The following is a 17194-nucleotide window of genomic DNA, read 5'->3' as shown; positions in this document are numbered from 1 at the left end:
TTGAACCTCCTCATCATCTCAAATATCTATTAACAACCTTTTAAAAAACTTTTTTACACAGAAAGAAACACCAGCAGACAAAGGGTAACAATTAGTCAATTTTACCTTTGTGCCAGACATGAGCCCAATCTTACACAGATTATTGTTGAAGTGATATATGTTTGTATAATTTCCTGCTTGTAGGAACATGCAGGAAAGTAAATAAAGAAATTAATGGAAATCAGTGGAAAAAGATTCCCATATGGTCTTCTATACTACTACTAATATTACCCTCCACAGCTCTTCAACTGTGTGTGCAGAAATGCCTCCCGTGTCATTAAGACTTGTTCCTGATTTACCGCTTTGGGACAATGAATCGGACATGTAGATAACAAATCACATAACATGGCTGTGTGAGGTCAGCACATATGTATAAACATGGTGATAACTGACGCTAAAAACACTGCAGGATGTGGAGGTTCTGAGTTTCCATTTATTGAATTGTAAGCAATGAAAATGACATTTTCCTGTCCAAACTCTGGTGTCTTTTTTTTTACATTATCCAACATAAAAAAATATATAGTATGTATAAAACCAACAGTTTATTTAATATGAATTCACAAACAAAACAGTGCTTATTTTTTCTTCACTTGTGCGTAGAGATCCTCTGGGCCATCAGCGGTCGGTGTTAAGGTATTTGCTGGCTCAGACACGTTGACCTGTGCATACAGTGTATCCTGTTGCCCTTCACTGTCATGCACAGAGGCCGCAGATGGTTTGGATCTCTGCTGGGAGAAGTCAATCTCTCCATAATGGATGTCTTCTTCTTTTTTGTCCTCTGGTTGTCTTGCTGGCTTTTCAACAGCCATTTCTACACCTGTTTGACTCTGCAAAACATTGAAATTGATTTGGAGTCGTGATCCAGTAGTAGTAGTAGTAGTTTTCTACTCTTGTGTAATTTTTACAGTTTTACAATCTTGGGTTGCTAACAGGATATTTTGTTACACTTGTGTTTCTTCCTCTTTGTCACAAAGATCCTCGAACAGATTGTACATTTAGTGTTCAGTCCGGATGCTTCCATATACCTACAGCAGACAGTCACTGTGGACACGTGCAAAACATTTAGAGGGCAGTACTATTAAAAAAAGTTTAGTATATTCCCACCTGACTCTGTTGTTGAGTTGAATGTGTCGACTTCACCCGCCTCCAACACACAAGAGTGCTGTAAAATAAATCATCAGTTTAAATCTGGATTAGTTTCTACACTGAATGTCAAAAATCTGCTCTTTGAGACATTGGTGTATAGGTGTGACAACTGACAGATCACTTAATAATCTGTGTCTTCATCTTGAATGTAGCTAAGCTAAAACTTTTAGCTTGCTTAATTTGTGATACTCACCAAACACAGAGCACCAGGCAGATGAGTACGATGATCCCAATGATTCCTCCAAGAATTAGCTTCCATTGTAGAGATCCATCAGGTGATTCTGCTACGAGAAACAAACTAACTGTGAGTGACCACTAAAAGAAGACGTGAAACAAAACTGATGCAGCTGTTGCACAAGATGTTTGTAAAGTGGATTCAGTACAGTTCAGTATTTACCTTTAACAGTCAGATAGATCCCTGATGATGTCCCATTACCAAGATCATTTGTGGCCACACAATAATAAACTCCACCATCTGTCACATTAAAGCTGTAAAAGTCTCCTTCAGACACTTTGATGGGTCCATCATTGCTGGTCTTGAACCAGGTGAAGCTGCTGACGGGAGGACTGGCTCTGCTGGAGCAGGTCAGGTTCACCCAGCTACCTGCTGACACCAAACCTGATGGACTGATGGACACTGAGGTGTTCTTGGGAGCATCTGAAGAAAATGTGAAATGAACTTTATTTATTAGAATCAGCTGACATCCCAGGAATCATCGTGTGCTGACAGAATCCAATAACAAACACTGGTTGTCTTACATGAAACATTGAGAGTCTTTCTCTCCTCTGCTGTCTTATTGTTTCCTCCATCCACAGGATATGTGGCAGAACAGGTGATGGTGACTCCATCATGTTTGTCTGACAGAGTGATGGTCTCCTGGATTTTAGTTGTGAGGGTTCGATCTGTGTTCTCCTCTATTGTGTTGTGAGGGTGTTGTGTGAGATTCCAGGTGAGTTTAGGAGGGGAGTGTGGACAGGGAGTGGAAGCTGAGCAGGTTATAGTGACAGACTCCTTCTCCTTCAGATCACCTGAGATCTCAATTCTGGGGCTCGGGGGAGAATCTGTGGTTTAAAAAAAAACAATCAGAGACTGCTCCTCATTTTCTTGTCTTGACTGATAAAAAATCTCTCTTACCTCTAACTGTTATTTGAAGAGGGTCACAAGCAGCTGTTGCCTTGTATTCACTGGTATCCCTGTTCTCAAATCTGAAGTAGTATGTGTCTGTGTAACTTATGATTAGATTAGAAAATAAAGTGGTGCAGTTTCTCTCACTCAGGTTTCCAGTGATATTCATTGGATAGTCGTTAACTGTCTTACTACTGTCGAAAATTACATTGTCTTTATGTCTGTGATTATGGTGGTTTTTAATCCAAATTCCAACAATTTCTGTACTGACAATATTTTGCTCTGGTACGAGACTAAAGTTACATGGGATTTGCAGACAAGATCCACTCAGTGCTTCCATCTCCTGTGGTGCAGTAATGAAGAGGTGTGATACGAAAGGACAATCAGACAAAGCACCTGTGAAATCAAACTCATGATTAATATGAGACGGTACAAATCACTATGAGTAAACAGGCAAAATATAAATGTAAGGAGCAGGATGTAGTTTTGTCTGCATAATTTTTGTAGAAATCAAGATGTGAAATTAACTCTATCTGCAGTGAACAAACAGCTCACCTGAAAGAAAGAGGATATGGAGCAACATGTTGAATGTTACAATGCTCACAGACAGAGCTGCCATCCCCTACAAACACAATCATGCAGTTATGTTTTAAATACATGCTATTACTGTACAAAGAATGTGAGTCCTCATAACAAAATCTCTACTTAGAGTGCAACCACTTACACCAGAAACTTGCACTATACAACCAGGATTTAGAGAGTTATAAACAGAGATAAGTTAACAACAGTTCACAACAGAAGTGCTTTCTAAATAAAACCACAGTAATAAATTGCTGCTAAATCAAACTCTCACTCCCCATGACGTTAAACAAATGATCAAAGTTCATGGAGAGCAACAAAGCAATATGATTGTCCAAAAGCAAAATCCTTCAAAAAATAAAGAAATAAAAGTCTTACCAAACAAGCCCATATGAGAAAGAGAGTAGCAATAAGGTCCTTCGGTGGCTGATTTTAAAGTGAATGTCAGTTTGTGAAATTGAGCTGGAGTGCAAATAACCAACTTCCCCGTCTGGAGGTTGTAATATAAAACTTCCTGTGCTTCATGATGACTACAGAGTGAGTCCAGCTGGTTTTGCAGTAAATCTGTTAAATATCATTGAAGCTGAGTGACTTACAGTTAATATCAGACCAACACAGGAAGTTTTCACGTTTAGCATCATATCCTATATACTATGCCTTTGTATTGTAAATCACAAAAAAGAATTGATTTGAGTACATGAAAATTATCGTCATACATAATAATCAAAACAGGAACACACGACAAAAAAAAAAAAAAAAAAAAGAAGAAGCATTTTTATTAGGAAAAGATTAGATTAAAAGTCAAGGTCAGCAGAGTTCATCATTGGGCTCTCTCTCCCCTCCATTCATGATATTTACACAAAACACTGCACGAACAGGACCTCCGAGATCATTAATGACCCCTCCCATGGACTTTTCACCTTGCTGCCATCTGGAAAACAGTGAAGAGTATGATAATAAATACATGCATAATCTAAATTAAAGGTCTGAGAGTTTTTTGACACAAAAGACTTATTTCTCTCAAAGTCTGGTCAGAAATTTGTAAAATCCATCTTTGTGAGCACTTCTCCTTATATAATAAGATAAGATAAGATACGATATGATACGATACAGATAAGCAAAGGGAAAGTGCAAACACGAAGCATCACTAGACAAGAATAAAATCCAAAGCAATATATAAGTACGTAAAATAATTTAACTGTACAAAAACAAGAGCAGTGATATAAGCAAACTCTATAAAAACACAAAGCAATATAAAAAGGAAGCATAAAAAAGAATCAAAATATAATATAAATATAAATATAAAGTTATTAGTTTAACAATATTGATATTGCACCGTGATTGATCATAAGAAGTAAAGTTTGCACCTGTGGAAGTCCATCACCAGTTCTTTGTTTTTGCCTGCATTCCAGTACCACTGGCACCATCCCACAAAGCCCTGGATCAGTTCTTTGTATTCCCGTCATCCTCGTCAGATCGTCAGAGAACTTTTGGAAGTTGGCTGAGTTGTTTGTGAAGTCTGCAGTGTAGAGAGTGAAAAGGAAGGGAGCCAGAACTCTTCCCTGCTGAGCCCCTGTGCTACAGAGAGTCGTGTCCGACCCACAGTCTTGTATCCATACTGTGGTCAGTTGGTGAGGTAGTCCAGATAGCGGTGAGATACCACAGATAATACACAGAATCAGTCGCTATCTGGTATGAGCACCATTTGCTTCATGCAGTGTGACACATCTTCTCATTGCGTTGATGAGTTGATGAATATGGCCTGTGGAGTATTGGTCCACTCCTCTTCAGTGGCTGTGTGACGTTGCTGGATATTGGCAGGAAATGGAACACACTGTTTTACTCTCCCATCCATAGCATCCCAAACATGTTCAGTGGGTTACATGTCTGGTGAGAATGCAGGCCACGCAACAACTGGGATGTTTCCAGCCTTCAGGAATTGTGTATTGTGTACATATTCCTGCAACATGGGTGTATCATGATGCTTTTTCATGAGGTCATGGGGGCATATTAATGACATGACAGTGGGTCTCAGGATCTCGTCACTGTATCTGTGCATTTAAACTTCCATCAATAAAATGAACCTGTGTTTGTTGTCTGTAGCTTATGCCAGCCCATACCATAACCCCACCGCCACCATGGGGCACTCTGTTGGCACACAACATTGACAATCAACTGCATGAGGCGTATCTGCCATCTGCACGCTACACTGTTAGCCACAATTCATCTGTGAAGAGAACACCACCAAATTGCCAGATGTCATCGACGATGAGCAGTTGCCCACTCAAGACGGTTATGATGACAAAGTGTTGTCAGGTCTAGACTAATGGTGAGGACAATGGGCTTGCAAATGAGCTTCCCTGTTATGGTTTCCGATGGTTTCTGCAGAAATTCTTTAGTTGTGCAAACCAACTGTTGCATCAGCTGTCTGGGTGGCTGGTCTCAGATGATCTTGCAGGTGAAAAAGCTGGATGTGGAGGTCCTGAGCTGGTGTGGCTACTTGTGGTCTGCAGTTGTGAGGCTGTTTGGATGTATTGTGAAATTCAATTCAAACAACATTAGAGATGGCTTATGGTAGTGAAATAAACTTATTTTCAGTTAACAGGCAACAGCTGTGGTGGACATTACTGCAGTCAACATGCCAATGGCACATTTTGTAAAAACTAATGACACCTGTGGCAGTGACTACAGAAACCTTCCACTCACTTTCAAAGCTCTCCACAACCTGCCCCCACCTATCTCTCTGACCCTCTCCAGGAGTTCCCCTCTCACTCCCTGTGCTCTTCCTCTGCTGGTCTCATGACCATTCCCACTCACACCTCAGCACCATGGGTGCCAGGGCTTTCAGCTTCTCTGTCCCCAGGCTCTGGAACTCCCTACATGCACACATTCAACAGTCCAACAGCATTACATCCCATCTCAAAACCACTTGATCAAACTGGCCTATGCACTTTAATATTGACTGTTTTCTGGTTAAATAAAAGTTAAATTAAATAAAAAAAACTGCCCTGAAGATTGCACTGAGGCAAATAAAATCAAACAACTAGAATAATACAAAAGAAACCCTGCATATGAAACTGCATAATTTAAAGTGACCTTCTGTGACCATCCCAAGGCACACCGTTGTAGTGATGATGCTGTTTGATCAGTATCTTGATATGCCACATTAATGGATCATCTTAGAAAAGTCTTAAGTCCTAATGTCTTATCTCTATTTTATCTTAATGTTTCTGTTTAAAACAAATAAAACAAATATCAGTCCACATATAATCAGCAGCAAACACTAACCCTAACCCATATTTAGGAATCATACCCAAAGTGCCTCGTTAGCTGATGCAACTCTTCTGTCTGATCAGGGTGACAATTCTTGGTGGTTCCTCAGAATACACAGGTCTGTGAACTATGAATGGACAATGGGGATTAGCAGGAGTGAATGCAAGGAAGTGTTGTGAAAGTGGGTTAAAAAAAAAAGATGAATGCATAGAGTTCCACATAGGAGTGTGCTGCCACATTACATAATGGTACAGTTACAATTAAACCTGGAAATAGCACACTTCCAACTTCCCTTAATTCATTATAATCTGCTCATCAAACTGGTTTGGCTGCCCACTGCTACAGTGACAAGGTGCATCATTTATTTTTAGATTTTATCTGTTTCTGACCACAGCCTCACACAACAAAAGATCCCTGTGTAGAAAGAGGAAGTACGCTCCTTTACTCCTTCACTACTTGTAAAACTACTGACACTACTTCAAACACATTACAATCATAATAATGCAAGTCATATTGCATACTTGCACCACAGTTTGATAGTTTAAAGGGTGCAAAATCCAGATTACACCGGATTGCAATAAAAAAGTTGGAATGATAAATTATTTCAGATACCAAACATATATAATGACAACAATTCACAGACACTGCTGTCATGATACCCAATCACGTAGTACAATTACTTTCAGTCTCTTCACCATATTAGCTATGAATTGTTTTAAAGCCATCATTTCCACTGAATTCCAACTCTTTTATTAATTATCAAATGACCTTTACAGAAAATGTCTGTAGAAATACACCCAGTGACTCAGTTACTCGTCATAACTTTTGAGAAAGTAAGAATAGGGAGACAACATGAACTTAACTAAATAAGAGAAGGCAAATGTTTACAGTTTTATGTCTTATTTTATTGGTCATCACCTTATTTAAATAAGAAATGTCACAGTTTGTATGTACAGTATAAATTGCTGCTATCATCCTTCCTGAGCTTGATCAAAAAAAAAAAAAAAGAAAGAGTTCAGAAGCGAAATAACTGATCCTCTTTCGTTTTTAATTTATTGTCATTAAGTGGAGGGATTTTAATATTTACAAATGTAAAATATTTGGTCAAAAAATGCAATCTGTTGCATGCCAAGTCTTTTATTAAAGTGCAAAAAACAAAACAAAAACAACAACATTCACATACAGAAAAACATGACTGTACTTCATCATGTTACATGTGTGGTAAACAGGAAATTTAAAATCTGTAACATTAACATAAACATTAAAAATGTCACACTTCAAATATTTTGCAATGAACTGCAGGTTGCACAGAAAACATGTTCTAATAATAATAATGATAATAATATTACATTTCTTGTTAAAAAAAAAAAAACCCAAACATGTCCATACATTCACTCTTTCTTCACTTGAGCGTAGAGATCCTCTGGGATGTTTGCTGGCTCGACACTTTGACCTGTGCATACAGTGTGTCCTGCTGCTGTTCACTGTCCTGATTGACTGAAGATGGTTTAGATCCCTGCTGCGAGAAGTCGATCTCTCCATAATGGATGTCTTCTTCTTTTCTTTTGTTCTTCTGTTTTTCTTGCTGGCTCCACAGCCATTTCTTCACCTGTATGATTCTGTAAAAACATTGAAATAGTTGTCAGTAGCTGGATTTGGAGTTGTGATCCAGTCGTGACACAGCATGTTATATTGTGTCACTATAGAGCTCAGAATGTATTTTTCGCCTCTTCCGTGATATGCACAGTTTTACAATCTTGGGTTGTTAACAGGATATTTGGTTACATTTGTTTTGTTTCTTCCCCTTTTGTCTCACGAAGGTTCTCTAAAAGTAGATTGTGTATTGAGTGTTCAAGTCCAGATACTTTCATATACCTACAGTACACAGTCACTGTGGACACATGCAAAATATCTAGAGGGCAGTACTGTAAAAAAAAAAAAAAAAAGTTTAGTATATTCCCACCTGACTCTGTTGTTGAGTTGAATGTGTTGACTTCAACCGCCTCCAACGCACAAGAGTGCTGTAAAATAAATCATCAGTTTAAATCTGGATTAGTTTCTACACTGAATGTCAAAAATCTGCTCTTTGAGACATTGGTGTATAGGTGTGACAACTGACAGATCACTTAATAATCTGTGTCTTCATCTTGAATGTAGCTAAGCTAAAACTTTTAGCTTGCTTAATTTGTGATACTCACCAAACACAGAGCACCAGGCAGATGAGTACGATGATCCCAATGATTCCTCCAAGAATTAGCTTCCATTGTAGAGATCCATCAGGTGATTCTGCTACGAGAAACAAACTAACTGTGAGTGACCACTAAAAGAAGATGTGAAACAAAACTGATGCAGCTGTTGCACAAGATGTTTGTAAAGTAAGTGGATTTTTCAGTATTTACCTTTAACAGTCAGATGGATCTTTGATGATGTTTCATTACCAAGATCATTTGTGGCCACACAATAATAAACTCCACCATCTGTCACATTAAAGCTGTAAAAGTCTCCTTCAGACACTTTGATGGGTCCATCATTGCTGGTCTTGAACCAGGTGAAGCTGCTGACGGGAGGATTGGCTCTGCTGGAGCAGGTCAGGTTCACCCAGCTACCTGCTGACACCAAACCTGATGGACTGATGGACACTGAAGTGTTCTTGGGAGCATCTGAGGAAAATGTGAAATAAACGTTATTCAACAGAGTCAGTCGACATCCCAGGAATCATCATGTGCTGTCAGGATCCAATAACAAACACTTGTTGTCTTACATGAAACATTGAGAGTCATTTCTTCCTCTGCTGTCTTATAGTTTCCTCCATCCACAGGATATGTGGCAGAACAGGTGATGGTGACTCCATCATGTTTGTCTGACAGAGTGATGGTCTCCTGGATTTTAGTTGTGAGGGTTCGATCTGTGTTCTCCTCTATTGTGTTGTGAGGGTGTTGTGTGAGATTCCAGGTGAGTTTAGGAGGGGAGTGTGGACAGGGAGTGGAAGCTGAGCAGGTTATAGTGACAGACTCCTTCTCCCTCAGATCACCTGAGATCTCAATTCTGGGGCTTGGAGGAGAATCTGTGATTAAAAAAAAAATAATCAGAGACTGCTCCTCATTTTCTTGTCTTGACTGATAAAAAATCTCTCTTACCTCTAACTGTTATTTGAAGAGGGTCACAAGCAGCTGTTGCCTTGTATTCACTGGTATCCCTGTTCTCAAATCTGAAGTAGTATGTGTCTGTGTAACTTATGATTAGATTAGAAAATAAAGTGGTGCAGTTTCTCTCACTCAGGTTTCCAGTGATATTCATTGGATAGTCGTTAACTGTCTTACTACTGTCGAAAATCACATTATTTGTATGTCTGTGATTACGGTGCTTTTTAATCCAAATTCCAACAATTTCTGTACTGACAATATTTTGCTCTGGTACAAGACTAAAGTTACATGGGATTTGCAGACAAGATCCACTCAGTGCTTCCATCTCCTGTGGTGCAGTAATGAAGAGGTGTGATACGTAAGGACAAGCAGCCAAAGCACCTGTGAAATCAAACTCATGATTAATATGAGACGGTACAAATCACTATGAGTAAACAGGCAAAATATAAATGTAAGGAGCAGGATGTAGTTTTGTCTGCATAATTTTTGTAGAAATCAAGATGTGAAATTAACTCTATCTGCAGTGAACAAACAGCTCACCTGAAAGAAAGAGGATATGGAGCAACATGTTGAATGTTACAATGCTCACAGACAGAGCTGCCATCCCCTACAAACACAATCATGGAGTTATGTTTTAAATACGAGCTATTACTGTACAAAGAATGTGAGTCCTCATAACAAAATCTCTACTTAGAGTGCAACCACTTACACCAGAAACTTGCACTATACAACCAGGATTTAGAGAGTTATAAACAGAGATAAGTTAACAACAGTTCACAACAGAAGTGCTTTCTAAATAAAACCACAGCAATAAATTGCTGCTAAATCAAACTCTCACTCCCCATGACGTTAAACAAATGATCAAAGTTCATGGAGAGCAACAAAGCAATATGATTGTCCAAAAGCAAAATCCTTCAAAAAGTAAAGAAATAAAAGTCTTACCAAACAAGCCCATATGAGAAAGAGAGTAGCAATAAGGTCCTTCGGTGGCTGATTTTAAAGTGAATGTCAGTCTGTGACATTAAGCTGGAGTGCAAATAACCAACTTCCCCATCTGGAGGTTGTAATATAAAACTTCCTGTCATGGTGGTATCAGGATTCCTTCCTGTGTTCCCCTGTTTTTTTGTCCCTCTAATTATTGTTTTTCCCTGTGTGTGTGTGGCTGAGGCGTGGCTTTCCCAGCAGGCAGCACCAGGTGTTCATCATCATCATCATCATCATCCCCTGGCAGTATAAGAACCCTGGCTGTCCATCCAATCCTCGCCAGAGTATTCAGTCTCCCTACGTGGTACCACTCCTGTCTCGGCCACTCTCCTGTGTTTTTGCTCTTGTGCTCTGCTAGCTTGAAGGCTAATGTTTTTGTGTTTTTGCCTCTTCCAGATCCTCGTGTTTTCCCCTGGTGCATGCCTGCCTGTCCGTCTCCCGCCCGCCAGTTCCCTCACCTGCTTTTTGTCCTTTTTGGTTTGTTTTTCCGGAATCAAGATTTTCCCCAGCATGCGGCGTGGCTTCCTTGTGCTCGCCTTTTGTTCAGTCACGCCAATAAAACCCCTTTGTTAAGTTTTGGAAACCTCAGTGTCGGTGTCTGCTTCTGGGTCCAGCCCTGTATTCTTGTGGAACCTAACAGAATACTCTGGTCAGCATGGACTCAGCGGACACGGACCTGAAGCCTCAGATGGACGCTCTTCACCATGCGGTTTCCAGTCAGGGGATCCTGCTTGGACAACATGACAGTGCGCTTCATGGGATAATGGGTACCCTGCAGGAGCTCACCACCAGCTTCACTCGCTTGGAGGAGCAGCTTCAACCCGCTCCGCCTGTGGCTCTTCCTCTCGCCCCTGCTCCCGCTCTCCTGCTTCCACACCACCAACCCAGAGAACCTTTTGTGCCCGCTCCTGAACGGTATGAGGGGAAGTTGGGGGAGTGTGGGTCATTTCTATTGCAGTGCTCGTTAGTGTTTGAGCAACAGCCAGCTACGTATGCTAGCGACAGAGCGAGAATAGCCTATGTGCTAGGTTTGTTAACGGGGAGGGCTAGAGCTTGGGGAGCTGCTTTTTGGAATAGCTCTGATAATGCTAATGCCACCTATCACCAGCTTGCTACTGAACTTAAAACAGTGTTTGACTATCCTGTAAGCAGTAGCGACATTAGAAATCGTCTGCTCAGCCTCAGTCAGGGTCCGCTCAGTGTGGCAGAATATTCAGTGGATTTTAGGACCCTGGCTATGGAGCTAGGTTGGGATGACAAGGCACTTCAGGGCATTTTCGTTAAAGGACTTAACGAAGTGGTAAAGGATAATTTGGTGGGAAGAGCTGAAGTGGGATCACTCCAGGAGCTTATATCTCCAGCCATTAAGGTAGATAACAGGCTCAGGGATATGCACAGGGAGTGACCTCGTCTCCAGCCACTAAGACCCACTCACCAGCAGATCCGCCCTGAACTCCAGAGGCTTGAGGCATCATAGGAAATCCGAGTCCTCCTCCAGTCACCGCCTCACCCGACAGAGTGGAACCCATGCAGCTGGGCAGACAGCGGCTCTCTCCAGCAGAAAGAACAGACGTTTTCGAGAGCATCTATGCATCTACTGCGGAGAGGCTGCACATCAACTTTCCAACTGTCAGCTGTGGTTAAACGCTGAGACTCATCAGTCGCAGACGGGGTTCTGGTGAGTCACACTATGATGCCTGCTGTGCCCCGAAAACGGTTTAATATAGAAGCTAGTATCCTCAAGGATAGCGAGCTACTGGCAGTTAAGATGGCCCTCGAGGAATGGAGACACTGGCTAGAGGGAGCAGAGAGACCTTTCTTGGTATGGACTGATCATAAAAGCCTATCTTACATTCAAACAGCTAAGAGATTAAACTCTCGTCAAGCCCGATGGGCATTGTTTTTTGGTAGGTTTAACTTCTCCCTTACCTATCGCCCTGGCAGCAAGAATGTTAAGCCTGACGCTCTCTCCCGGATGTTCATTGAGGACAGTGAAAAACCCTCTAGTCCTGACACCATCTTTCCTGCTACCTGCCTCGTTGCGGCCGCTACCTGGGAGATCGAGTTGGTGGTGAGGTCTGCGCAGGAGAGTAACCCAGACCCGGGGGGGGGGGGTCCTCCTAACCGTCTGTTTGTTCCCGACCCAGTCCGTTCTCAGGTGCTCCTGTGGGGCACACGTCCCGGTTCGTCTGCCACCCGCGGATTACTTGGATGGCTGAACTGATTCAGCGCTACTTCTGGTGGCCCACCATGACCAAAGACATCAAGGATTTTGTGTTGGCCTGCATTGTGTGCACCCACAATAAGTCTACCCATCGTCTACCCGCTGACCTTCTCCATCCGCTCCCAGTGCCCGGCAGACCATGGTCCCACATAGCCCTGGACTTCGTGACTGGTCTACCCACTTCTCAAGGTAACACCACCATACTCACCATTGTGGACAGATTGTCTAAGTCTGTTCATTTTGTTGCCCTGCCTAAACTGCCTTCAGCCTCTGAAACAGCGGACCTTCTCGTCACCAATGTGTTCCGGATTCACGGCATCCCTTTGGACATTGTTTCGGACCGAGGACCCCAGTTCACCTCGCAGGTATGGAGGGCGTTTTGTCGGGCACTGGGGGCTACTGTTAGCTTTCTTCTGGTTATCATCCTCAGTCCAATGGATGGATGGAGAGGGCCAACCAGGACCTGGAGGCAGCATTAAGGTGCGTCTGAGCTCGGGATCCTACTGCTTGGAGCACTAATCTCGCCTGGATTGAGTACGCCCACAATTCTTTGACCAGCTCTGCTACAGGTATGTCACCATTCCAGTGCTGTTTGGGCTATTCACCCCCTCTATTCCCTAGCCAGGAGGTGGAGTTGGCTGTCCCCTCTGTCCAGGCCAATCTTCGGAGGATCAGGAGGGTTTGGAGGGAGGCCAGAGCTTCCCTTCTGCGTTCATGGGAACGTAGTAAGCGGATTGCCGACTGCCGGAGGATTCCAGCGCCTGATTATGCCCCGGGGCAGAGGGTCTGGCTCTGTTCTAAGGATATTCCACTCAACGTTCCCTCCAAGAAGCTGGCCCCCCGATTCATCGGTCCATATGAGATCAACACCATCATTAACCCCTCTGCAGTCCGTTTGAAACTCCCTCCGGCACTCAGGATTCATCCCACATTCCACGTATCCCAGTTAAAACTGGTATCCAGTAGTGACTTGTGCCCTCCGGCCATCACCCCTCCGCCCCCCCGGCTCACTGATGGCCATCCAGCCTACACGGTCCGGAGGATTCTGGACGTGCGGCACAGGGGCCGGGGGTTCCAGTTCCTCGTGGACTGGGAGGGCTACGGTCCTGAGGAGAGAAGCTGGATCTCCTGGTCTCCGATCCTGGACCATGGTCTCCTCCAGGATTTCTACAGAGACCAACCGGGTGGACCGCCTGGAGTCGGTCCTTGAGAGGGAGGTACTGTCATGGTGGTATCAGGATTCCTTCCTGTGTTCCCCTGTTTTTGTCCCTCTAATTGTTGTTTTTCCCTGTGAGGGGGTGTGTGGCTGGGGCGTGGCTTTCCCGGCAGGCAGCACCAGGTGTTCATCATCATCCCCTGGCAGTATAAGAACCCCGGCTGTCCATCCAGTCCTCGTCAGAGTATTCAGTCTCCCTACGCTGTACGACTCCTGTCTCGGCCACTCTCGTGTGTTTTTGCTCTTGTGCTCTGCTAGCTTGAAGGCTAATGTTTTTGTGTTTTTGCCTCTTCCAGAATCTCGTGTTTTCCCCTGGTGCATGCCTGCCTGTCCGTCTCCCGCCTGCCTGTTCCCTCACCTGCTTTTTGTACTTATTGGTTTGTTTTTCCGAAATCAAGATTTTCCCCAGCACGCGGAGTGGCTTCCTCGTGCTCGCCTGTTAACTTTTGGAAACCTCAGTGTCGGTGTCTGCTTCTGGGTCCAGCCCTGTATTTTTGTGGAACCGAACACCTCCTGTGCTTCATGATGACTACAGAGTGAGTCCAGCTGGTTTTGCAGTAAATCTGTTAAATATCATTGAAGCTGAGTGACTTACAGTTAATATCAGACCAACACAGGAAGTTTTCACGTTTAGCATCATATTCTATATACTATGCCTTTGTATTGTAAATCACAAAAGAATTGATTTGAGTACATGAAAATTATTATCAACGTCATACATAATAATCAAAACATGAACACATGAAAAAAAAAGAAGCATTTTTATTAGGAAAAGATTAGATTAAAAGTCAAGGTCAGCAGAGTTCATCATTGGGCTCTCTCTCCCCTCCATTCATGACATTTACACAAAACACTGCACGAACAGGACCTCCGAGATCATTAATGACCCCTCCCATGGACTTTTCACCTTGCTGCCATCTGGAAAACAGTGAAGAGTATGATAATAAATACATGCATAATCTAAATTAAAGGTCTGAGAGTTTTTTGACACAAAAGACTTATTTCTCTCAAAGTCTGGTCAGAAATTTGTAAAATCCATCTTTGTGAGCACTTCTCCTTATATAATAAGATAAGATAAGATACGATATGATACGATACAGATAAGCAAAGGGAAAGTGCAAACACGAAGCATCACTAGACAAGAATAAAATCCAAAGCAATATATAAGTACGTAAAATAATTTAACTGTACAAAAACAAGAGCAGTGATATAAGCAAACCCTATAAAAACACAAAGCAATATAAAAAGGAAGCATAAAAAAGAATCAAAATATAATATAAATATAAATATAAAATTATTAGTTTAACAATATTGATATTGCACCTGAGTGATCATAAGAAGTAAAGTTTGCACCTGTGGAAGTCCATCACCAGTTCTTTGTTTTTGCCTGCATTCCAGTACCACTGGCACCATCCCACAAAGCCCTGGATCAGTTCTTTGTATTCCCGTCATCCTCGTCAGATCGTCAGAGAACTTTTGGAAGTTGGCTGAGTTGTTTGTGAAGTCTGCAGTGTAGAGAGTGAAAAGGAAGGGAGCCAGAACTCTTCCCTGCTGAGCCCCTGTGCTACAGAGAGTCGTGTCCGACCCACAGTCTTGTATCCATACTGTGGTCAGTTGGTGAGGTAGTCCAGATAGTGGTGAGATACCACAGATAATACACAGAATCAGTCGCTATCTGGTATGAGCACCATTTGCTTCATGCAGTGTGACTCATCTTCTTCTCATTGCGTTGATGAGTTGATGAATATGGCCTGTGGAGTATTGGTCCACTCCTCTTCAGTGGCTGTGTGACGTTGCTGGATATTGGCAGGAAATGGAACACACTGTTTTACTCTCCCATCCATAGCATCCCAAACATGTTCAGTGGGTTACATGTCTGGTGAGAATGCAGGCCACGCAACAACTGGGATGTTTCCAGCCTTCAGGAATTGTGTATTGTGTACATATTCCTGCAACATGGGTGTATCATGATGCTTTTTCATGAGGTCATGGGGGCGTATTAATGACATGACAGTGGGTCTCAGGATCTCGTCACTGTATCTGTGCATTTAAACTTCCATCAATAAAATGAACCTGTGTTTGTTGTCTGTAGCTTATGCCAGCCCATACCATAACCCCACCGCCACCATGGGGCACTCTGTTGGCACACAACATTGACAATCAACTGCATGAGGCGTATCTGCCATCTGCACGCTACACTGTTAGCCACAATTCATCTGTGAAGAGAACACCTCCAAATTGCCAGATGTCATCGACGATGAGCAGTTGCCCACTCAAGACGGTTATGATGACAAAGTGTTGTCAGGTCTAGACTAATGGTGAGGACAATGGGCTTGCAGATGAGCTTCCCTGTTATGGTTTCCGACGGTTTCTGCAGAAATTCTTTAGTTGTGCAAACCAACTGTTGCATCAGCTGTCTGGGTGGCTGGTCTCAGATGATCTTGCAGGTGAAAAAGCTGGATGTGGAGGTCCTGAGCTGGTGTGGCTACTTGTGGTCTGCAGTTGTGAGGCTGTTTGGATGTATTGTGAAATTCAATTCAAACAGCATTAGAGATGGCTTATGGTAGTGAAATAAACTTATTTTCAGTTAGCAGGCAACAGCTGTGGTGGACATTACTGCAGTCAACATGCCAATGGCACATTTTGTAAAAACTAATGACACCTGTGGCAGTGACTACAGAAACCTTCCACTCACTTTCAAAGCCCTCCACAACCTTGCCCCCACCTATCTCTCTGACCCTCTCCAGGAGTTCCCCCCTCTCACTCCCTGTGCTCTTCCTCTGCTGGTCTCGTGACCATTCCCACCTCACACCTCAGCACCATGGGTGCCAGGGCTTTCAGCTTCTCTGTCCCCAGGCTCTGGAACTCCCTACATGCACACATTCAACAGTCCAACAGCATTACATCCCATCTCAAAACCCACTTGATCAAACTGGCCTATGCACTTTAATATTGACTGTTTTCTGGTTAAATAAAAGTTAAATTAAATAAAAAAAACTGCCCTGAAGATTGCACTGAGGCAAATAAAATCAAACAACTAGAATAATACAAAAGAAACCCTGCATATGAAACTGCATAATTTAAAGTGACCTTCTGTGACCATCCCAAGGCACACCGTTGTAGTGATGATGCTGTTTGATCAGTATCTTGATATGCCACATTAATGGATCATCTTAGAAAAGTCTTAAGTCCTAATGTCTTATCTCTATTTTATCTTAATGTTTCTGTTTAAAACAAATAAAACAAATATCAGTCCACATATAATCAGCAGCAAACACTAACCCTAACCCATATTTAGGAATCATACCCAAAGTGCCTCGTTAGCTGATGCAACTCTTCTGTCTGATCAGGGTGACAATTCTTGGTGGTTCCTCAGAATACACAGGTCTGTGAACTATGAATGGACAATGGGGATTAGCAGGAGTGAATGCAAGGAAGTGTTGTGAAAGTGGGTTAAAAAAAAA

General features: G+C 42.5%; 1 protein-coding gene and 1 long non-coding RNA gene across 8 annotated transcripts in view; one reads left to right on the top strand and one right to left on the bottom strand.

The window, feature by feature from the left end:
• Positions 1-17194, top strand: part of LOC125882224 (uncharacterized) — a 51742-nt gene that overhangs the window by 25401 nt on the left and 9147 nt on the right. The window contains exon 2 of the long non-coding RNA XR_007448319.1: positions 2019-2180. This is a non-coding gene — a long non-coding RNA (uncharacterized LOC125882224). The remainder of the gene's footprint in view (positions 1-2018; positions 2181-17194) is intronic.
• Positions 158-10372, bottom strand: LOC125882213 (sialic acid-binding Ig-like lectin 12). 7 transcript variants are annotated; one of them, XM_049565955.1, is made up of 9 exons: positions 10249-10372; positions 9847-9913; positions 9301-9687; positions 9195-9227; positions 1945-2214; positions 1583-1843; positions 1379-1469; positions 1144-1201; positions 158-866 (listed from the first exon to the last, which is right to left on the bottom strand). In XM_049565955.1, exons 2-9 carry the CDS (start codon positions 9908-9910, stop codon positions 615-617), a joined length of 1416 nt encoding a protein of 471 aa, XP_049421912.1. In that variant the 5' UTR covers positions 9911-9913; positions 10249-10372; the 3' UTR covers positions 158-614. The 7 variants fall into 7 exon arrangements, with proteins under 7 accessions (XP_049421912.1, XP_049421911.1, XP_049421910.1 ...); XM_049565954.1 differs by lacking the exons at positions 1583-1843; positions 1945-2214 and adding an exon at positions 8563-8823 and having other exon boundaries at positions 8925-9227; XM_049565953.1 differs by lacking the exon at positions 9195-9227 and having other exon boundaries at positions 1945-2247.

The sequence above is a fragment of the Epinephelus fuscoguttatus genome, linkage group LG21, assembly GCF_011397635.1.
Source record: "Epinephelus fuscoguttatus linkage group LG21, E.fuscoguttatus.final_Chr_v1".
Lineage (NCBI taxonomy): Eukaryota > Metazoa > Chordata > Actinopteri > Perciformes > Serranidae > Epinephelus > Epinephelus fuscoguttatus.
The sequence above is the reverse complement of the archived record's forward strand: the minus strand, read 5'-3'. Positions and strand labels throughout refer to the sequence as shown.